Source organism: Neltuma alba, unplaced genomic scaffold, assembly GCF_004799145.2.
Source record: "Neltuma alba isolate B1F8T4 unplaced genomic scaffold, ASM479914v2 tig00003726_pilon, whole genome shotgun sequence".
NCBI lineage: Eukaryota > Viridiplantae > Streptophyta > Magnoliopsida > Fabales > Fabaceae > Neltuma > Neltuma alba.
The window spans coordinates 1-24,262 of NW_021633407.1; the positions used below are offsets into that span (position 1 = coordinate 1).

At 33.9% G+C, this 24,262-nt stretch overlaps 1 protein-coding gene across 1 annotated transcript; it reads left to right on the forward strand.

Moving 5' to 3' along the window:
* The first annotated feature begins 16,113 nt into the window (after positions 1-16,113).
* LOC114742373 (two-component response regulator ORR26-like) lies at positions 16,114-20,960 on the forward strand. Its single transcript, XM_028930648.1, has 7 exons — positions 16,114-16,246; positions 17,586-17,768; positions 17,939-18,111; positions 18,302-18,530; positions 18,671-18,750; positions 19,735-19,861; positions 20,620-20,960. The coding sequence occupies exons 1-7, from the start codon at positions 16,114-16,116 to the stop codon at positions 20,958-20,960; spliced, it is 1,266 nt and encodes a 421-aa protein (XP_028786481.1).
* The last annotated feature ends 3,302 nt before the right edge of the window (positions 20,961-24,262 follow it).

Sequence of the window (24,262 nt, forward strand, 5' to 3'; positions counted from 1 at the left end):
TCCACGATCCAAAAATAGGATATTTACCGCTTGATCTACTGGGACCTATCCCTACCAAGCATTGGAGTATGACAACACAAGTTTTTTTTTCTTCTGGCCCAATAGGTAGGATCTTCCAATTTCACTATGCTGCGATGATACCTCTCCTAGCGCTATGACTAGAGCCATGACAAAGTGGCACTCCCCAAATTAAGCTCCTTTTGTTTGGTGAGAGAGTCCGACCTTCTCGCCAGCTGAACCCGCAGACAAGGGGTAAAAGCAAAAGAAACATTTTATTAATAACTAGAAACAAGTCTAATCCGTTCTATGCATCCTTTTTCAGTGGTATATATCTAATCTAATCGAAGTAAAAATCCCAATCAAAGAAGGAGGTCCAAAGTATAGGGAAATTGCACTAAAAGGAAATGACAAAGATATTTACCGTTAACGGCCTTAAATTCCCATATTAGTATACTGTATTAGAGCCGGCATGACCGGGAGGGGTGTGAAATTACCAGAATACCCCTTGATTCTCTTTTCTCTTGAAATCTCGTAATGCCGCTTGAAGCAAAAATGGATCCGATCAACCAACGATTAAGTAGGCCGGATATGTTGTTCCACTTTCGTCTCCCATTGCTTTGTTGTTACAGTGTGTATATTCAAATCACGTTATCTTTGTTGTTCATTTTTTAGATTTATTGGCTTTTGATTTTATTTTCCCCTCTAGATAACCTGTGAGATATATATATATATATATATATATTGTATATTATTCCTCTTGGAAACATGACAAGGTTTTTTTTGGTTAATACAAACATGATAAGATTTTAACTGACATAAATTTATTGTTTGACATCGAATCCCAGAATACCATTGACATTGACAAGATTTACTAGTATTTTAAGATTTAAGATTTTATCATGTCATCACTCATCAGTCTTTGACGTTTTTTGAATATATAATTTTAAATATTTTTTTACTAAAAATAAAATACTTAAAAATATAATACACTTAAAAAAAATAAAATAAATTATTAAATACTTAAAATTACATGTCAAATGTCAAATATTATTTTTTAAATGATGATATATAAAATAAAATTATAAAAATTATGACATGTTAGTTAAGGGGGAGTTGATATCAGAGCTTTTATTTAAATCCTTATATGTTAAAAGTGATGTGCAATTAGCTCAAAATTCAGAAGGATTTTGTGTATTTTAATCTGTTGAGAAGGAATCTATGATGTCAAAGCTAATCCTCGATTAAAGTACACTGCTATGAAACCAGTTTCAGTGCTCATCATCTTGATGAGTATTTTAAGCTCATCAGATCTAAATCGTCTATATCTGATTTGAACGATTCAGATTTAAAATTTTTAATTAATTATTTTTAAATACAAAAATTATTTTTTGAAAAATAATAGTTGAGAGATTATCTCTGTTTTAGATTTTATACATATTAAAATAAATATTTTGAAAAAAAAAAATCAAATCTGAATCATTAAAATGAAATATGAACAATTTAGATCTGATGAGTTTAGAGTGCTTATCAAAGTGATAAGCACCAAAACTGGTTCTGACTGCTGTCGGGGTTTTATGTGCTCCATTGCTAACAAAATATATGGAGAGAGGGGAGATTTGGATTCTCTCCACTTCTTTTCCCATCCTCTTCCTCTCCACTATCCTCTTTTTCCCTTCATAACTATTGGATCAAAATTCCAATGGTTCAGATTGATATCTTATAAAATAATATTATTAAAAAAATAAATAAATTTAAACTGTTAAAATATGGTCTAACACAGTTAATAACTATAATAAAAAAAGTTGAAAAAAATTTGCTCTGTAATAATAATCTGTAGATATGAGCTGTTCAAATTAGATTTTAATAGTTTAAATTTATTTATTTATTTTTATAATTATATTTATTTTATAAAATATTGTAAAATATTAAATCTGAATCATTAAAGTTTTGATCTAATGGTTGTAAAGGGCCAAAGAGGATAGTGGAGGGAAAGAGGATGGAGAAGAAGTGGAGAGAATCCAAGTCCGAGAGAGGGGTGGGGGGAAAAAAAAAAGGCAATATGCCCATCTAATTATTTGCTGCATCGCATTTATTACCCCTATGATGTTGAGGAAATCCCATATATGAAGAAAATGAAGAACGTAGCGTTACGCGTTGAACGGCCAAAAAAACAACAATCAATTCGGAAGTAATGAGCACCCTGAGTTTATATATATGGATCATCTATATTTTATTTTAATGGTCCAGATTTAATTTTTTATTTATTCAAAAAAATATTTTTAATATGTATAGAATCTAAAATAGAGATAATTTCTTAACTATCATTCTTTCAAAAAATAGTTTTTTATTTAAAAATAATTAATTAAATATTTTAAATTTGAATCGTTCAAATTAAATATAGACACTCTAGATCTGATGAGTTTAGGGTGCTTATTAAAGTGATGAGCATTAAAATTGATTCCCAATTAATTAGAGTCACAATAATATAATATAAACTCACATACGTACAACTAAGAATTTCTGTCTGTTAACATAGAACAATATAAAGGACAATCCCATCACACACTAACATATTGCCATTTAGAAAGAAAGTGAAGTATTCAAATGACCATCATCTTGCTGGCTCTAAGTTTTCTCTCTCTTGAAGTGCGTGCACTCCATTCCTGCCTGCGATGGACGATCACGGTCACCGGAAGATGCCACCTGATCGACCTTCAGATGCCCTGACTTGTGGGAGCAAGAAGAAGACGAAGAATGTTGGGGCCCAAGCAAATAGTTCCCCTGTTTCCCAGATCACCATCTCGGACTCGGCTATGACGGAAAAAGTTTCAAACGAAGAAGAGGTTGCTATGGAGTCTGACTGCGAACACTGAAAAAGCAAGCCAAATGTCGAAGCGAAACAACCATCATACCGAGATTCACTGCTGGGTTTCAACGGTATTACCAACAGCTACAGCCATATGGAGGAGGATGAGCTACTATCGGATGTCCTAAACAGGGAATGGGAAATACCTGAACCTTCCCCTGAACTACGAGCAATAATAGAAAAATGCCCCGTGATTCCCATCTCGCCTGAAGAATACAGCGACTGGTGCAAACCATGGAACGCCGTCCTTGTCGTCATTGTCTTAGGACGAAGGTACAATGTCTACAATCTCAAACCTCACCTGAGCAAGATTTGGGGATTGAACGAGAAGGATTTTGAGTTAATCGATATCCCAAATAATTACTTCATAGTCCGTTTTCAACAAAACGAAAGATGGGCAGACACCTACAAGAAAGTCTTGTACGAGGGACCCTGGGTGGTTCAACAGCACAGTGTCTTGATCCAGCAATGGACTCCATACTTTGATGCTTATAACAATCCGCTGAGGCGTATTGTGACATGGGTTCGAATACCAAACATACCGATGCACTGCTACAATAGAGACTTCATCGCAAGACTGGGTGATCACATAGGCAGAACTCTAAAAGTCGACATGAACACCCTGGAGGACATCACGAAAGAGACGTCAAGAGTAGAAAGAGGAAAGTATGCGAGAATTTGTGTTGAATTAGATCTACAAAAGAAACTGGTCCCAAGAGTGGCAGCAGCAAATGTGGTGTATATGGTGGAGTATGAAGGGCTCAACCTGATTTGTTTTGCTTGCGGAAGGTACGGGCATAGGAAGGAAAATTGCCCCTGGAGCTACGCCCAAACACAGAGTGGGGGAAAACCATCATCGGAAAACCAGGAAATTGTGATGCAAAGAACGATGCCAGAGAAGAGGGACACAAATGCCGATGAAGAGTTTGGCCAGTGGATGATAGTGGGAAAAAACAATAAACCCCGATTTCCAAGGAGAGAACCTATGAGAAAGACAAAAGATGAGCAGGGGAAAGGACCTAAGGGTGTCAGAAAACAACGGGAAGGAAGTATAAGATCACGTTTCGAGCCACTGTCAGAGCTAATGGAAGATGATGAAAAGGTGCAGAGAGCAAGATTGCTAGTGAAATCCCAGAATCCAGTCACCCGAAAAGAACTGAGAGAGGAATAGTAATCTATGAGGAAAAGAAGGATCAGAGAAGACAGACAGAGACAGCCCTGGAAGCTAAGAAAAGTGGCGGTAAGAGGGGAAATCAAAAGGGCAAAGAAGTGAGTAGACATTTAGGGAAAGGCAATATTAACCCTAATGGGCTAGTAGTGCAAAAGATGGCCCAAATGAGAACGGAGAATCAAGAAGAGGATATGTCCTATGAGAGGACCGAAGCAGAAACAAGCAGACAGGGCCAGAAGTCAATGGGCCGAAGGGAACATGTTGTGGTCAGAGGTAATTTAAAGAATGTGGGCTCAGAAGTGGACCGATCAGACGAGATGATGGTAGAGGTGGAAAACGCAAAAACCATCCTATACTTAGAAGGGCCACAACCAATGAATACCACTGGACTGAATATCACCGATGAATCTGGAGTTTCCTCACCATGCAATACTCTCCACGATAACAAGATTCTAGTGATGCATAGTAGACAACACAAAAACTGTCTACCTAAGCCAGGAGACCAAATTATTGCCGTCAATGACAGAGGAATGACTGTATCAACAGCATGCCCGATCTGGGAGGATGAGGCGACATTGGTCGAGTAAGCTTTCTTTTACTTTTTTCCCTCTTCTTGTTTTTCCATCATGATTATTGCCGCATGGAATTGCAGAGGTGCTGGAAGTAGAAGCTTTCCACACACCATTAAAGATATTGTTGGAAGAAATAGAATTGACATTTTGTGCCTTTTAGAAACTCGTATAAGTGGTCATTGAGCAGAAACGGTTGTTAGAAGATTGGGTTTCTCATATTGGATCCGGATTGAAGCTACGGGTTTTGCTGGAGGTATATGGTTGCTTTGGAATGAGGAGGATACCCAAGTGGACTATATATGCTCCAACACACAATTGCTACATTGTAGGCTAATTGACAGGAGGAGAAATAAATCCTGTGTTACTACTTTTATTTACGAAGAGACTACTCATTTGAGAAGAGAGTTACTTTGGCAAAGTCTGGGATGTATTGCTGAGAGTACTAACGAAGCTTGGCTGATCCTGGGTGATTTTAACTGTTTTCTCCGACACTCAGATAAGATGGGCGGAGCCCCACCACACACAACATCAATGAAGAAATTTGGAGACTGCATTCAAAAAATAGGTTTGTTGGAAGTGCCTTTTGTTGGGGAGAAATTTACTTGGGAAAAGAAAAAGGTGAAAGAACGGCTGGACTGGGTTTTCAGCAATACTCAATGGGACCTCAAATTTCCTCATTATAAAGCCTACCACACGCTAAAATATAAATCTGACCACAGGGTAGTGGTAGTCTCTGATGGAGGTAAGGACCATAATTGTAGACCCACACAACAACATTTCACTTATCAGCCTGCCTGGGCTCTTGAGGAGGGGTTTCCTGACATAGTCTACCAAGCATGGGAAGGGAAAGAATGGTGTGAAGGAGTCAGCAACTTTGCAACTAAAGCCAAGATCTGGAATCAGGAAGTGGTTGGCAATATTCCCGCAAGGAAGAGACAGATCTTAAAAAGACTTGAAGGGATTGATAAGGCAAGAAAAGATAAAATCTCAAATGGTCTATGGAAACTGGAACGCAAGTTATGGCAAAACTATAATAAGCTGGTGGCACAAGAAGAACTCCTCTGGTTCCGAAAATCAAGATGCAAATGGCTGGAATGGGGAGACAAAAATACCAGTTTTTTCCATGCTTCAACAAAATTGAAAAGAAAAAGACAGTTTGTGGAGGCTCTAAAGAATGAGGAAGGCACCTGGATAACTGACCAACAGGAGTTTTGCAGAATGGCAGGGGATTTCTTCCAAAAGCTCTACACAAAAGACTGTATTGTTAATGATAACCTTGATTGGGACACTGTCTTTCCTCCTTTGTCAGACACGGATCTTGAGCTGTTACACATAGGGGTAACTGAAGGAGAGATAAAAAACGCAGCCTTCACAATGGGTGCCTTCAAGGCACCAGGACCGGATGGTTTGCAAGCTCATTTTTTCCAGAATCAATGGAATACTATTGGCCTTAAAATATGCAGGTTTATTAAGGAGGCTTGGGAGAATCCAAAAAAAATTGGTGAAATTAACAAAACACATATTGTTCTCATTCCCAAAGTGGACAACCCTAAAAAACTAACAGATTTCAGACCGATATCATTATGCAATGTAAGCTTCAAGATCATAACCAAAATCATTGCAAATAGACTCAAACGGGTGATGGGTTACCTTGTGCAGGCCCAACAATGCAGTTTTATAGCTGGAAGACAAGGGAGTGACAATGTGATCATAGCTCAGGAAGCAATCCATACTATGAGGAATAAGAAAGGAAGGAAAGGTTTTGTGGCCATTAAAGTTGACATGGAAAAAGCCTATGACCGCCTAGATTGGAGTTTCTTGAGGAAAACCCTACTTACCTTAGGTCTCAAAGAGGGCATGGTTAACCTTATCATGGCTTGTACTTCTTCAGCCTCTATGAAAGTTGTGTGGAATGGGTGTGACCTCACACTCATTCAAACCAACAAGAGGAGTAAGGCAAGGTGATCCTCTCAGTCCTTATTTGTTTGTTTTATGCATGGAGCGATTGGGGCAAGTGATCTCAAGAGAAGTGGAACAGGGGAACTGGAAAGGGATAAAATTGAGTAATTCGGGACCAACCATTTCCCATCTCTTCTTTGCGGATGACTTATTTTTGTTTGGAGAAGCCTCAAGTGATCAGATAAGTGTGATGCGCGATATAATGCAGACCTTTTGTGATACTTCAGGTCACCGAATTAACTTAGCCAAGTCAAAGGCTTTTTTCTCAAAAAATGTAAGTTTCCACCGGGCAAGAGAATTGAGCCAGCAACTAGGCATTGGTATAACTAGTGACCTGGGGAAGTACCTTGGAATTCCTTTGTTACATAAAAGACTGACGAAGGCTGTACATCTCCCAATCATACACAAGGTTCAAAAGAGATTAGCAGGTTGGAAGGCAAATTTTCTGACAATGGCTGGTAGATCCATTCTAATCAAATCGGTAATCTCAGCGCTGCAAAGCTACCAAATGCAAACCATGTTGCTTCCTATAGGAATCCTAAAGGAGATAGAGAAATGTAGCCGGAATTTCCTATGGAATCAATTCCATGAGGGAAGGAAAATGCATTTGATTTCATGGGAGAAAATTAAACAGGAGAAAGAAATGGGGGGACTGGGTATAAAAGATCTAAGATACCAAAACATTGCTTTCATCATGAAATTATGCTGGGGAATTATGACAAAGCCAGATGCTCTATGGGTTCAATGCCTCAAAAAGAAATATGGGTGTGGAGACGGTGACTACCCAGTAGTGATCAAAAAGCCAAACTCCTCCATAATATGGCGTAGTATTACATCTGTGTGGGATCAATTCTATGCAAGGCTTGGGAAGCATATAAATAGTGGAAACAACACTTTGTTTTGGTGGGAGAAATGGTCATCGTTGGAGGAACCTCTCATCCATTTAGCCGAGAGAAACTTCCATTTAATAAATCCTAGTGCACGAGTTAAAGATTTTGTTGGAAGCAATGGATCGTGGAACATACAGTGCTGGGAGGTTTTCTTTCCAAAGTGGGTCATCAACATACTACGGAATGCTAAGCCCCCTAGTGGTAACTTAGACGATGAAATCATCTGGAGATGTAGTAATGATGGGAACTTCAGTGTCAAGTCTGCATATCAAATGATAAATCACCAACATGACCAAAGTCAAGGCATCTGGTGGAAAAGATTGTGGAAACTTCCGGTCCCGGAGAAAATGAAAATGTTTCTTTGGCAGGCCTTTCATGAGAGATTACCAACCAACCTTCTTAGAGCCAGCAGAGGGATAAACACGAGTGCTGAGTGCCCTTTTGAGTGTCAAAGAGAGGAAGACACTTTGCATATCCTGCGTGATTGTGAGATAGCGAGAGATATATGGAACAAAATTATTAAACCTAACCATCTGGAAAACTTTTATTCTTGTTTGAATTTGCAGGTCTGGCTAAGGAGAAACCTCTCACAAGAGCTGGGAAAGCACCAATTTTCCCGTTGGCCCTGGGCCAAAACTTTCAACACAGTTTGTTGGATCCTTTGGAAGAATAGATGCAGAGGAGTAATGGAGGGGCACAGATCTTCAGCACAGGACATCCTTAACACTTGTTGCTACATACTAATGGAATACACGGATCAAGGGAAGTTCAAACACCAAATCTTCCAACTCAACCAACAGGAATTGCGATGGTCACCTCCGCCAACGGGAGTGTTTCGTCTCGACACAGATGGCTCGGTGAATCTACAGCAAGCTGCATGTGGTGGAACCATAAGAGATGAGAACGGTAGTTGGATTACAGGTTTTCAAAAACGACTTGGACGTGTCCCCTCAACCATAGCAGAACTAATTGGGATTACCACTGGACTTCAAATATGCAAACAACAAGGTTTTGACAAAGTGTTGGTTTATACCGACTCACTTGAGGCTATCCACCTACTCATGACAGACAGTGGAGGACACCATCCTTTTAGTACAGAGATCACTGAAGAGAGGAGGCTGATATTCTCTGATTGGGAAATTGAACTTAGATATGCACCTAGGTAGTCCATACAGTGTGCAGATTTTCTGGCAAGAGAAGCACATCGCATCGTGGAGGACATGAAGATTTTAAACGAACCCCATCCTGGATGTTTTGATCGCCTACGTTTAGATAGGGTTTAAATGTAGTTGTTGTGTTGTACTGATTTTTCTTTAGCAAGTTCATCTTGCCCTTTAACCAAAAAAAAAAGAAAAAAGAAAGAAAGAAAGTGAAGTAACATCATCTGTTGAATCCCCAGATGCAGAAGAATCAGGCATTCAATATCGAATATGGTCATTCTAGCTAGGGAGAAAACTTAATTTAAAGAATTTGTTAGATATCTCAGCACAACTCGCTTAAAGGTATAAACCTTTTAGTTATACATTGAACTTTGCTATCATCCATACAAGTATGATCATTTGTTGTATATGTAACTTCAAGATCTCAGGTTCTTCTACAAAATTCTCTCCTTACTTTCTCAAAATGCAGGGCTTGGTTTGTCAGCTCATATGTCGTCAATTGAGTGAAGATGTGAAGGTTCTCATTAATTGGAGAAAAAATTTTATTGAATTCATCAGGTGCATCTTCTTGTTCCCATTTTGCTCTACTCCATTGAAGTTTTTTTCCCCATCCCATTTCTCCTCTTATTACTTTTAGCTTTTTGCTTGACAATTTTGTAAGGGCCTGTTTGGTTTGAGGGGAGAGGAGGGTAGGGAAGGAGATGGGAGCTTTTATTCTCATCTTGTTTGGTTTGATTAAAAAGGAAGGGAGGAAAGGATATTTAATGATTTTGGTTTAAGAAGGGAAGGGGAGGGATAGTAATAATCAATTTATCATTTTACCTTTACATATTAGTTTATATTTTTTATTGATATATTATATAAATTAATTTACATCTTAATTTAAATTATGTAATTTAATAAAAATTCAATCTTATCATGTTAATATATGCATTAAAAATTGGTACAGTAATTTTTTATTCTAATTAATATAGTAATATATTTGGAATAATCAAATTAACAAATTTTATATGCTCTAAGAAAAATGAAATTTTATTCTCTTTAGGCTATCCTTTTTTTCAGCTTTAAATATATTTATAAAAAAATTAATTTTATAATATTATAATTTTTATTTTTAATTAATTTTTGTTATGATATATTTTTTAATTATAATAATTTTTATTTTTATTTTTTTTACCCAGGATAGTATAGTTTTTATTTGAAATAAATATTATAATAATATATTTTATGGGTAGTAGTGGAATATTAAAAAAAACCATAAGGGTATGATGATCCAAAAATTTAGCTCCCCTTCAAAAACCCCTAATTTGGAAGGGAGCTAAAATGAGGGGAGGGGAGGGGAGGGGCAATTTTGGCTTCCCTTCCTTCCAAATTTTTAACCAAATGAGGGAGGGGCTTATTTTCCCTCCCCTCCCCTACTTTCCCCTCCAACCAAACACGCCCTAAGAGAAAGACTTTGGAGTTTTGGACAATAATTAAGTCCTGTCTGTTCTAAATTTCTCCCAATGCACCCTCCATTTGAAATGCTAGCTAGTTCTGGTACAAAGAGAAGTGACAACTTTCTTAATCTAGGGAGGAAAATATTTGTTGTTCGTTTTTTCAAGAATGAACAGCTTATGATGCTACTTATTTTTTGGGACAATCTTCAACTATGAGCTCTTCTAAGTTGACAAGGCTGTGTAAAAAATACATGGTGAATATGGTGGTTAACTCAGGGTAAGTGTGCAATGATAATAAATTTAGTTCACAAAAAATGGAATTGCCAAGAGTCGACTTGTTAATGATGCTTCTCAGATTTTTCATGTAGAATATGGTCAAGAATTGCATAATCCTAGTTGTTTCAGATTCTCCAACCGAAATTGGGTGAGATTGTTGATGGTCATGTGGCGATCCAAGAAAAATGCGCAGAATTTAGAGAAAATGGACTTCATCAGGAAAAACTTGACGTATACAAATTTTAAGTTAGGATTGCTTTCTTTAATTATCAACTCAATAGCAGTCGCTACATGTGATACCAATCTTGGCTTGTGGTGGCCGATGATGAATCTAAAATCAAGCAGACACCTTTCTCTAGGATTCAAGAAATTAACTCTTGGGATATACACATCCAATGCTTGCAACGTTTCTAATCCATTGATTTCTGCAAGAATGTCTTCAATGTTCTGGAGCCACCCTTCATTATCGGAGTTAATACCAATTTTTAAAACTTTCAATTAAGCGAGCTGGGGTAGAACATCAAGAGGAATCACTGCACACCTAGAATCATCATTATGAAATGAGAGAAATAAGCTTTCCAAATTGCTCAACTTTTCTATCTCCTTTGGCGAATGTGTGATCAGGGTGCCAGCAAGATCAAGTGTCGTGAGATTACTAAGTCGACCAACCTCTTGTGGGAGAAAAAAGCTCAGAATCTTTTAGATAAAATTCTCTAAGCTTCTGTCAATTGAAAATTGAGCTTGGGAGTTCATGTATTCGTGCATGACAAGTCCAGGATGCTAAGCAGAGGCACATGATCAAAAAATGAGAATGGAATTTTCATCAAATTAAGGTTGTTTCCCAACAATAATCTTCCAAGTTTGGGAAGATTCAAACATTCCGAAAGATGTGCAATCTGAGTGCCAGAAATATCGCACTCCTCAAGGTTATGGAGTTTCCAAATTTCTTGTGGGAGCTTCTCCAATCGCTCACACCCTGCCAACCTCAATGTTTCAAGATTCCCAAGTCTAGCAATCCGTGACGGCAATTCCAGCAATTGCGAACAATCTTCTAAAGACAAAGTTTCAAGCTTTAGGAGATCAAACATTGCTTCTGGTAGTGTTTCCAGCATACAACCTTCCACATTCAATTTTTAGCTTGAGCCTGGGTAATTACAGCATATAAATTTCGCATGTGAGTATTGGATAAGTTTAAAACTTGGAGGTTTAAAATTGCTGGTTCCAATGCTCCTTCACTCAAGTTCTTAAGAATTTCCTCCCCCAACGTGTGCAAGATAATCTTAATATCCTCAGGCAATAGGATATGCCGACCTCGGGCGTCTTCCAATTGCAGTAAGACAGAACATTCCATGAAAAGACTCTTTAAGGAAGATACCATCAACAACGAAAACAACGAAAACATTTTCTCATGGCATAGACCTTTATAATATATCCCTTCAAACTTACATTCTCTCTACTTGTAGAACTGTCATGCTGCTGAGCTGACTTAGACATCATCTTTGGTGCGATTGGTCGCTTTCAAAATGCAAAGAATAAAGCCTTACAAAAGATATCATTTGTTATGATATTTAAATAATGATCAGCAACAGTAATCTAACTTCTTATTCGATTGATGCCAGCCTAATTTTAGAAAAGATTTCTATGCGAGAAGAGAGCCTCCTAATTAAGAAAAAATTACTAGAAATTCATAGAGCATTAATTTATAACTCAAAGCCACTAAAACTTTATCCTAGGACCAGTCTAAGATTATTCTAAAACAACCTTAGAGTTACTCTAGATGACCCAAAATAATTTATTATTAAATTCTCGCAATTAAGATTTTGTAATTATTATTAAATTCATCAGAAGGTTACTCTCTAAAACTATTCTAGGAGTTGAAAGCCATCTCAAGAAATCTAAAATCATCTTTCAAATCCATATGCCTTTATAACTTAATTAGTTCACCATAATAGGAATAAATTACATATAAACTGAATCTATGATACTATCTCTGGTTCTTAATATAAGAGTTAGTTAACTAATTTGAGTAGATTAAGAAAAACTAGTTAAATTAGTTATTTGTAATAAATATATGTTGTCTTTCTTAAAATATCCTTACTAATCAAGTGTATCAGCTAAAACTACCATTATTACAAGGACTACTTTAAAAAAATTAGATAAATATGAGAGACAAAGTAGATTGGGATCTTATATTTAGGATGAAAATAAAAGTTAAACAAGCTTTTATATTAAGGACCGGAAGTAGTGTATGTGTATATGAAAAGAAAGACGCGGAAAGTTAACGTCAAAGACTCCATAACATTATAATGGATGAGGAAGTTTTTACAACAGTAATATATGTACGTGTGCATATTAGCGCGCATGTGTCAAAAGAGAGGAACCTTGATATGTATATGTGAATGAATTGACATATAGTGCCTCCTTCCACTAAAGATCACACACACACACACACACACACACACACACACCGAATTAAACACTAACACACATATATAAACCAATATGAACATTCGAAATTCACTCATAGTGAAGGTGAGAAAGGTGCCAAGAGGAATGCCATTAGCTTTCAATAATAAAAAGAACAAATATGTGAAGGAGGCACGCTATTATACCTGAATAGAATACTTGCCGTATGTGATGCTAAGAAGGGAAGAGGGGTATGAAAGGAGAGGGAAAATAAAGAAGTAAAAGACGAAAGAGAATCTTGCGAAGTGTACTTGTTGGGAGAGATGAAAACTCCTTGTATTTTGATCTTTCAAAGCGATACTCTTGATCCAATTAAAAAAAAAAAAGATGAAAGAGAACTTGGGGTGTTTTACTAATATAATCTGTTTAGGATTTATAAAATTTAAATTAAATTTTCTCATGTTATCTATGTTATTATTAAGACAATCCTGTTAGATATATAAATCTTCTTTTAAGATAACTAAAAGAAATTTGAGATATATTTTAAGATTTAATTAGATTTTTCTGATTATTTTCTTGATATTTTACTGTCTTTTTATTTATTTTTAAATATACATTCACGTTGTGAGTGTGATTTTTTGCTATCTTTTATCACAAATATACACACAATATTATGATTATTTTCTTAAGGGGCACTATTTTCGCTTTAAGTCGCTAATAAAAAATTCGGATGTTGCATGGTCATCTCATAATAATTGAATTTTAAAGCTTAATAAAATGATGTTATTAACAAGAATTAGTTGCAAGACAAATCATAAATTAAAATTTGATTAAAACAAGGACATTAATTAGGATATAAACTCAAGCTTCTAAATTTTTTGGATAATTTTATTTTTCCTTAAGCTGGAAGTTTTTGACGGGGAAATGAAGATATTTCGAGAGATTTTTTTCCTGAAAAGGAAAAAAAAAAAAAAGAGAAGCAGAATAGTCCTATATTATCAAGAAAACAAACTGAATATCCAGAAAACCAAATTCACACTTGTTTATTTTAAGCTAAAGTATACATTTAGCTTTTTAACTTTATATAAGGTTTTAATTTAATTTCTTAATTTTAAACAGTATATATTTAGTCCTTTAATCTTGAAAATTATTGACAAAAAATGGTGACATTGAGATTTTAAATATTGATAAAATATTCTCAAATACTAACATATTATTTATTTTAAAAAATGCTAACATGTTAAGTTTAATTTCTAAAACAATCATGATTGTTACAAAAAAAAATCATCATCTAAGCCTATTGATTTTAGGGTTGAAAAATAAAAAATGTACTTTTTAAAATTAGGGGACTAAATCAAAAATATTATCTAAAGTTAAAGAAACAAATACACACTGTAGTCTTTATTTTGTGTTTTTAGAAGGGAAAACACATGATGCCTTTTCTCCTTTCTTTCTGTTTTTTGGGCCAAAAACAATTAAATTTTCTATTGTTAGATCAATTCTTCAGATTTTACTGGTGATTTGTAAGGTAAAAAGTTTCTTGAAGTTTTGAAAAATTCACTTGTAAATTTTGAAAAATGCTTGAGAAAGATATATATATATATATATATATATATATAGAGAGAGAGAGAGAGAGAGGATGAATTATGAAGCCTATATTACAAGTTTGTGGAATATATGCAAAAAACAATTCAAAGCATTACTCAACAGTTCACAAATGGAGATTCTAATTCCCAACTGGAGTTTGTCTCAGTTAGGTAATACAAATACAAATTACATACCCAAATCATACCAGCCTACACTCAAGTTTGTATCAGTTTTCAGGGAGTTTCTGCATTTGTTTGAACTAAGAATTTCAAGTTTTCTCGAGAAACAAATTGGCATTAGTTAAAATCTTGTTTGGTATGTTTGAAATAAGATAGAGCTATTTTGTATTACTATGTTTGCCACAATAGAAATACAATAAAAATGCTAAAATTATCATAGCAATTTACCAAATTATCCTTAATATTTGATACTCTTTTGATCCTTAACATAGAATTTAATTTAAGAATTGATGTTAATTTTATATGTAAGATGTATTTTATATATTTATTAATTTTTTTCAAATTAATTCTATTAATATTCCCTCTACAATAGTCAAGTAAGAGAGGCAGGGAAGAAATTAAGAAAAATGTTTAGAGTGTTTTAGAAAGACATATCATATTAACTAATTTAACTAACATTCTTAATCTAGTCAAATTAGTTAATTGAGTCTTACATTAAAGATCAAAGGAATATGATAGAATCATTTGTTTAAGGGAACGATTTGGGCCAACTTGGATGGAAAAAGGAAGGGGAGAAGGATTAATCTAATTCCTTCATATCAAACTTAGTATTGCCTCATTTCATCACGTTTTCCCTTTCCCTTATCCAAATTAACTCAACAAGTATAACATTATGATTCACATGAGAAGGCCCCCCCCCCAAAAAAACTACTGTTTAAAAACATATCCTCTCTACATTCATTACTCACTTTACATTCTAAAAAATGTTACTTCCTCCAATCCTAAATATAAAACCTATTTTGTAATGTAAATTACACTACAAAATGAGTCTTATATTTAGAACCGGAGGAGTAAAATGTAACCACATTTTTATATCTTTTGCAATGAGGACACTTAGAAGTTAGAGTAACAGGGAACCCATGGGGGGGCAAGTAGGGGAGATCAACGTTGAAGGTTATGAGGGTATTTTGGTACTTTCACATTATAGTTAAGATCACTGTCCTTATTGATAATTATGCAAATTTAAGGTCCTTAATAACAAATACTTTTTCGTTTAACTCTTCTGAGCCATTTTCCCTAAAGCATAAAAAACTTGTTGGGGAAGGAAATTAAAAGAAAAGCCTTAATTAGAAGAAGCTTTTACAATGTCACATGCACTTTCATTTAAAAAAAGTGTATTTTAAAAAATCTTGAACTATATAACATAACACATTCAGGTTCTACTTTCAATTCCAAATGTGCAGCCTCAGTCTTATGTTTAGCAACACATGTAAAAAGTGATTTATGAGCAGAATCCTGCTAAATTTCCATATCATAAGTGATCTTAACTTTTGCTCACTTCGTTTTCCCTTCTCTTCACTTTTTGAATTGAAATTTCAACTTTTCTTATACCCTTAAATGCTCACAAAAACTTCACGCATCATTCGCCCCTTGTAATTCCACCCTGCACTTTCAAACTCTCCTTTCACTTTCTCTCTTTACTTAAGGCTTATAGGTTAGACTATTCTCTTGACTCTTCTCAATTTCATGTTCTTCTTCTTCATCTTCTTCTTCGCTTGTGTTCTTTGTATCTTCTGGTTCATTATTTTCTTTTAAATCCTGAGAATTATGGAGGATGAAACTTTCTTATCGATCAGTTCAGTTCCTAGTTTTGCTCAAGGCCTTAAGATTTTGCTGGTTCATAATGACACCTTGTCCATCATCAACTTGTCATCTATGCTTGAGAAATACTCATTCAGAGGTATGGATAGAGATGAATTAGAATCTGCTTTAATTTAATCTTCTTTCATATTGTCCTATGCAAATGAATCAGTTACATAAAGGAGAATAATGATATAATAACAGATGAACGAACCACAAAGGTAAAATAACAACCAACAAAAAAAAAAAAAAGGTTTTGTGTATCGTATACCCAAAGATTAAACCTACCTACTGTTAGAAAAAGAACCATTTATGAACAACAAAATGGCTTTTTAGATGATCAAAGAGCCAAGACATGATACTTTGCTTTAAAGAACACATATACGTATAACTGAAGAGAAGTTTGTACCTAGATTATTCATTGTGAAATTTACCACTTCATTATACTTGCACATATTCCTTATATATTTTTCAGAAAATTAATTTGCCACTCCTTATAATTTTATCTAATTCTTAATCAGATTCCTATAAATTTTTTTTATCGGGCTCTTACTTTTTTCTTAATTATCGACAGTAGTCCCTATGCTCATAATCTATTGATTAAGGCTGATGTAGATATTGATTAAGTGACACATAAATTGTCACAAAATACAAAATGACAAGGAGGTTCTTTTTCAAATGAGTTTTTTTTTTTTTATACCAACATAGAAATAAAAGATATTATTCTCATAATCATCTTCTTGCATCTGCCATATAATTTGTAACGATTTTGATTTTATTTAGATTCATATGGCAAAACTAATCCGTATATGCTAAGCAAGAGTCACATTATAAGATACCGACGTTGTTTCTTTTATAAATTCACAAATTTATGAGTATAGAAACTAATATGTGACAATTGAGGTAACTATGAGAACCAATGAAATTAATATGTAAGCCCTTATTAATTTCTCCTATATTTTTTCTGTTTATTTTCCCCAAGGCTCATAAAAAAAAAAAAGAATGGATAGATACCTCTCCCTGACTGGTTTTCCGTGAGTTTTCTGGGTTTAACCCATTTTCTCTTATGGTTATCTTCGGAGCATGCCAATCACTCCTCCCCTCTGCCGCAAATTTACATAAATTTTTATGGTTCTGATAATTAAAAGATCTATAGTTAGATTTGTTCTGTCCAAAACATAAGCAAAAGAAGTCAAAAATAAATCTGATTAAAAGATGCGCATAGTTAGTTTCATTTATCAACCTTTCATTGATATGTGCTAAGAGTTTTTCTCGTTAAGTTGCAAATTGAAATCATTTATTGTACAATATCCTGAGACCCACCAATTCAATGAAGAAATCAGGATGCTTATATTGAGAATTGAAAGCTACTCTCAAGAATTTATCTTTAAAACAAGCATTAATGTTCAGAAACATTTCTTAAATGCATCTGTGAGCAGCATATAACAGCGAAAGGATTGATTATGCAGTTACTGTTACCGATGAAGCAAAAGCAGCTGTGTCAATGATTTGTGATCCTGAAGAAAGCCAATTCAACCTGGTAATGGCTAAAGATAACATGCCTGACATGGATATTCTTTCATTTCTGCACATCATGCTTGATAAGTACATCCCTGTCATCTGTAAGTTTCACTCTGATTTTTCAACTGAATTAAAAGTCTCACAAGAAGCCGTAAGATACATTAAACGGAATGAAAAAAGTAATTTGCATACGAAAAGTGACAATAAGACGTTGCATATGTCTCTTTATAAGGCTTTAGTCTCATTAGCAATGTTTTTTTGTCATGTCCAGTTATCTGTTCCGGAGAATATGATGATGTAACATGGAAAGCATTGGCTGAAGGCTCATGTTTTTTCCTGGAAGAACCAATCCTTTTCCAGGATCTCAAATATGTGTGGCAGCATGTGTATCACACAAGAGTTAACTTGGCCAAGAAAACTGATAAAGAAAATTGTGTTAACAAGGTATGCTGCAAAAACTGTAAATGGAACTTCAACATTCTGAACTATAAAATGTAGAATATAATGGTTGTCGGAGAAGATTTGGCCAACATTTCTCTTCTGATTCGATGGGCTTTACTAACTATGCCTTGAAACTAGAAGAATTTATGTGACTCGCAAATTTTTCTTGAACAATTCATTTTACATTTTTCAGGTTCATGGAACTCTTGATGATAGAAAATGCCTGGGACAAGAAAAGAGAAAAAGGTTGGAGATGAACTTTGACAGCAATCACCTTACTGCTTTTATGGAACAGGATGAAATTGAGGATACAGAAAGAAAAGAAAACTATGATGAGCATGCCGAGAAAAGGCCTCGTATTGTTTGGACTCCGGAGCTGCATCAGAAGTTCTTGGATGCCATTAATGTTTTGAGTGACAGGAGTAATGTTTCTTTTTCTCCAAATCATCTGTGGATTGCATTTCTTCTCTTTAAATTTCCACAATTAATGACCTCTTAGGATTATTGTGCTTTATTCTTCAATCCTTACTAACATCAGTACTTGGTTTTGTTTTGAATCAAGATAATATTCGCCCAAAAGCAATACTAGAACAGATGAATGTGCCTAACCTCACAGCTCGCCAGATTTCAAGTCATCTTCAGGTTCTAATCTGTCATTTTAACTTTCAAAGGCTATAAAATAGCTTCTCAACATATACTTCTTCCTTAACATATGTTTGGACAAATGATAATGGAAGGGAAAGGAAATGCATTTCCCTCAGTTTAGGACCTATTAATAAGAAGGGTGAATATAAATACTTTTAACTAAATTTGTAAGGACCTCTTGTATGCTTTGAAGAAATGCTTCTTCAATCAGATAAGTTATCATTTAAATATCCATTATTTTCTTTTCTCTATACCCCTTTTCCCACTCAAGCAAATCCTAATGCTTGGACAAATCAATACTGAGATTAAGTTAACCATTTTCATGGCACAACACTTGCTATCTTTTGGTTATTGTTTTCTTGCTGTCACTGCTATCTTTTAAATCTGTACTGTTCTTCTCTTAATCTCCTCCTAAAAGGTTTTCTGACTTTGTTTGGCATATTTGCAGAACTTTTGTCTTTAATAGCAGTAACCTATACTTTTTCTACATTTGGATGCCAAGAACTAGCGCATTGTGATTCTTCAATAGATCTGCAATCATAGAGGAATACTGTGGCCACAAATGGTTGCTGAAAAAAATTTTTATGGAATATAAGATTTGATACATCTTGAGGAGACCCACTATAGAAGAAAACCTAGCCCATTTTATTTTATTTTTGCAAGTGGATAGAGCAAATGGGTTTATTTTATTTTCTTTTTGCAAGTGGATAGAGCCAGTGGATTTATTTTATTTTATTTGCGCAAGTGGATATGACCAAATTAGATCAGGTTTTTTAAGTGATTTTAGGCACTAGTATTTTGGCCAAAAAAAAAAAGCTTTGGCACTAGTATGAAAATCATAGTAAAGAGTGATTCAAACCAAAGATGTAAAATTGAATGTGATGATGAAACAGAAAGGTATCAATATGTCATGACCTGATTTTCTCCATTTTCTTGTCCCTGATGGTGCATTAATGTTTAATGACAATGCTTCTTTAACAGAAATACAGAACTCAAGAATTGATAAGCCAGCAGGCTTGCATTTCTGGATTCACTCCGATGGGAACATTCTCAAATTTTGATGGCAGATTCCAGTCTTCCTTGCCATTTCAGAGCCAAGGTTATCCAGGTAAGTGAAAATGTGAAGGTTCAAGCTTAAGTATATTTGATATTTATTACCATAATGTCAACTCCTTTCTCTTTTAACTTATCTCAAGACACCGTTTACTATGATACATACCCAAAAAAAAAAAAACTAACTTCCATTGTAATACAATTGAAGTATACCTCTAGTCCTTAATATAAGACACATTAACTAATTTGGAGAGATCAAAAAAATTAAATAAATGACTTAATCTTCTAGAATATTTGAGTATCATTAGATTATATATATTAGTTTATAAATAAGATAAATTAGTTTGGAAAAAAATGATAAATATAAATACTTTAAAGTAATTTATTTAACTTTCTTAATCTCTCTAAATAAATCAACTAGGTCTTATATTAAGAACTAAAGGTAGTACTAAAGTCAAAGCGATACTGAGATGAAAATATGCACTGGGCTCACTTGCTCTCTTCTTCCCTACTTCCTTCCTATCTTATCCACTTTTACTGAGTCAAGATTAAGTATTGAAGAGCCCAATTAGGAATAGTTTGTTCCTTTTATTCCTCTTCATCTTTCTTATTTTATAAGTACTTCTCTAGTTCTAAATATAAAACTATTTTATTACACTACAAAATAGTTTTATATTGAAAATCGGAAGAGTATTTGACAAGCTTCTAACTTGAAAAGATTAATAGAAAGGCGAAAAGGGCTAGACAACATTTCCCATCACATTACAGTTAACGTATAACAACTGATAAATTAAATGACTAAATTTTGTTCAGGTTTTCCTATATCAATTGCAGCAGTTGGTGGGAGCCAAAATCAAAGCCAGTGTTCAATGATTTTCACTGAAACTCAAGGATTAGAAATGCCACAAATGGAAGAAGTGTCACTAATTCCAGATGAATTTGCAACAGCATTGAGCAATTATGGAAGCCAAAACCGAGAAGCTGAAGTGAGACAACCTATACCAGATGCTTCAATGGATCAAAATCAACCCATGAGAGCACATGATCCTATGAAAATGCTTGAGGAAGATTATGACGAGCATGAGTATTCTCAAAATGGAGTACTTTCACATCAAATTGATCAATACTGTGAGATGCTAAGGAACACTCTTTAAGAAATAATAGCCCTCATCATCCTCAAGAGCCTGATTTATGAATTCCCAGCAGATCATAAGGTCATTCTCTATCCGTTTACCAGATTCCCACATGCTTGTTTTCATGTATTTCATTTCATCATCTGTACAAAACCCCCCTAACTTTGTCATATGTAAATAATCTTTCTAACTTCTGAAACTTTGCAATTAACTTACGTGGACTTTTACATTTATTTAGATAACTCTAAAGCTGCTAGGTTTGTTTTTATATATCTGCAAAAGTGCAAATGGCTTAAAGTTTAAAAGGTTCATCTGTACATACCTCAAAATTTAAAAGGATTATATGCATAGAAAAATAAAATTTAAGGGTAAAATTGATTTTTTTAGGTTATCTGCATAAACTCGAAAGATTAGGAGTTTTATTATTACGTTGTAAAGGTTAAAGAAATTATTTATACATGTTCAAGTTCAAGAAAGTTTTATACATTTAAATTTATAATTTTTACTATTTGTTATTTTTTCAGGGAACTATGAGATACTAAATTTCTTGCAAACCGTTTGTTTAGGTTTGGTTGTAGTCTGAACCTTCACTGTTGATAGTAGACCACTTCAATTGCTGTATATAGAATCATGCTGTCTTCACAACTGTGCTGTATGAAATCAAAGTGTCAAAAGTTTTAGAGCATGATGAGTAAAGATATTAGCAAATTAGGTCCTCTAGAGTTTTTTTTTTTTAAGACAAAATATATATTCTCATAAACCTTTGTAATAATGTGATGATCCACATTTTTTATTTATTCCATTTATGTATTTTTGTGTTGAAGAAGAAAGAATAAAGTTCTTGCAAGTATTTCATCTTAGCATTTATCCTATAATTTTTAGAATATTCAAATATTAATTTTTTTTTTGCTTTTTGATAAGTTAGTTATTGATTATATATATAATTATATATTTGTATACATATCTTGGTACCTATGTTTTAAAATTTTGAAAATCATCTTATCTTATGCAATTTGTAAAGGATGGATGTGTACTTTCTTCATATATCAAGATATATCTTGGCATTTAAGTAAACTAATTGTTTAGTTTGCTCTTATATTTAAGACTAGATATAATATATTAAGACATCTTACATACCACTTCGGTCCTAGACATAAGTCACTTACAGGAAAAGTTTTTGTTCTAAATATAAGTTACATATGGTGTATTTAATGCTTGTTTTCTAATTTCATCCTTGTTTAATTCTCATTGAATAGATATAAAGAAATGAGAGATATGAGAACGGGTTTATAAATGAAGAGAAAAAGATAAAAGATTAATAAGGATAAATTTAGAAAATTTTGTTAATTTAATACATTTCAAAATATGCGAAAATATATCACAAGTAACTTCTATTAAATACGATAATGGTATAATGATATCACCTTCTATAGTGAAATTTGTAGACAGAAGAACACAGTTATTTTTGGGTGACCAAAGGAAAAGGAACACAGTGTTTGTCCCGGATATTTGGTGAAAAAAAAAAGTGAAAAAAAATAAGTTAGAAAAATCATCTTATGAATGTTTCTTTTGTTTTTTTTTTTTGGTTAATCTTATGAATGTTTTTTGATTTGTTTTTGTGCCTAACCTAGCGTTGGGTCTGATTTGGCATTGGACCAATGTTTCTTTGGTCAGCCCAGTTGACCCGACATGTTTGACCAAATGTCTGACCCGATTTGATAAATCACCCGCATTGCCAGGTAGATTCCCTTTCACTTCCTTAATTGCCCCTCCATTGTGTTAAATATAACTATTTATGTTTATTTTATTATTGTCAATATATCACATGGCTCAAACTATACTGAAGAAAGAAGAAAACATCTGTTCACAGTTTATGTTATTTTACCACGTGGCACGTTAAAAAGATTCAGAAAAAATAAATGGTTTGATTTGATGCAGTTAAGGGATTATTGAGATGATGACAATTGAGGGAAATCGGGAGGAGGGGAGGGCAGAAGAGGAAATATGATGACTTAGATTTTTTTAAAAAATAGAGAAATGGAATTGAAAATTTTTAATTAACTTTTGTGCTCTTTTATCTTAGATATTTTTTATTAAAATTTTATGATCCCATTTTTTCCAATTTTATAATATGTTGATTTCGGTTAACCTAAGGTGATTTTAGTTGAAATCGATTTTATGAAAATTTACTGATGTTCTGCATTGACCCCTTCTCAAACTCAAATGACTGAATTTACTGGTGATTTTAGTCCTTTGATGCATATATTATTACACTGCAGTTCATGGTCAAATAAAGCATCTTCCTTGATTACTCATCCAACATACACAACACAGCTCCTAAATATGTATATCGTAATTACATACCTCACATACTGAGAAAATTTGGTTGAAGTTAGTCTTTCTAATTAAATGTGTTCTAAATTAATTTTCCCCAAATTTTGCCCTAGATGTCTTTTTTTAAAAAATGAATATATGTCATTTCAGTATTAATAAAGTAATGCCCCTCCTCTCACTTATTGGTTTTCCTCAATGATGAGTTGTTTTCTTATACAACAATAACAAGTCTTATCCCACTAGATAGGATCGGCTACATGAATCACATGACATCATTGTACTCTGTCAACAACCTAGTCCTTAGATATGTTGTTGACCAGGAGGGTTGTGTTAGGCCCTCCACAACCAACATACAAACCCGTCGAATTTCATGAACATTGTTTTCTTACATAGAAAAAAAAAATAGTTTAAGTCTTGAAAACTTATTAAGGTCAGAACATACTTCCAAACTTAGAGAAAACTTACAGAGATATTTATAAATTGTCCATCAACAAAACCCTCATATTGGTAACGAGATTTAAACTTACAATCTTACGAATTATGATCTAATTCTTTATTAACTAGATGAATTTTTTTTGGCTTTTTGCTTTTCCTCAGCTATACAAGGGTGACATTTTTTTCCAAAAGGAAAAAAAAAAAAAAATTATATTTGAGATCCGAGAAAGTAGTGTTGATTCTATGGACTACCTATCCTTTCACAGCATGTCCTACACAATTATCATTACTATTGCAAGTCTAAAATTTTAAAAATTGCAACTGCTACTAAAAGGGTTTACTCTTTCTTACCTCTTGAGTACAAATGACACAAACAATTTTCAATTGTATATTTTAATTACTTTGTTGAAAAGTGAAATGACCATTAATATTTTTAGTTTTGTCTATCATAATACTTCTCTTAAAAGTATATTATAATCTGCTATAGAAGATCAAATTCATCATTTTGGTTGGAAACAATATAAAGTATCCAGATCAAAGATCAAGAACATAAA

What these genes read in the sequence shown, in the direction of transcription:
- LOC114742373 (XM_028930648.1), top strand. Translation starts at nt 16,114, where the DNA reads ATGGAGGATGAAACTTTCTTATCGATCAGTTCAGTTCCTAGTTTTGCT. An exon ending in TAAGTACATCCCTGTCATCT is followed by an intron (nt 17,769 to 17,938) that starts GTAAGTTTCACT and finishes TGTCATGTCCAG; the next exon opens with TTATCTGTTCCGGAGAATAT. An exon ending in AAGAAAATTGTGTTAACAAG is followed by an intron (nt 18,112 to 18,301) that starts GTATGCTGCAAA and finishes TACATTTTTCAG; the next exon opens with GTTCATGGAACTCTTGATGA.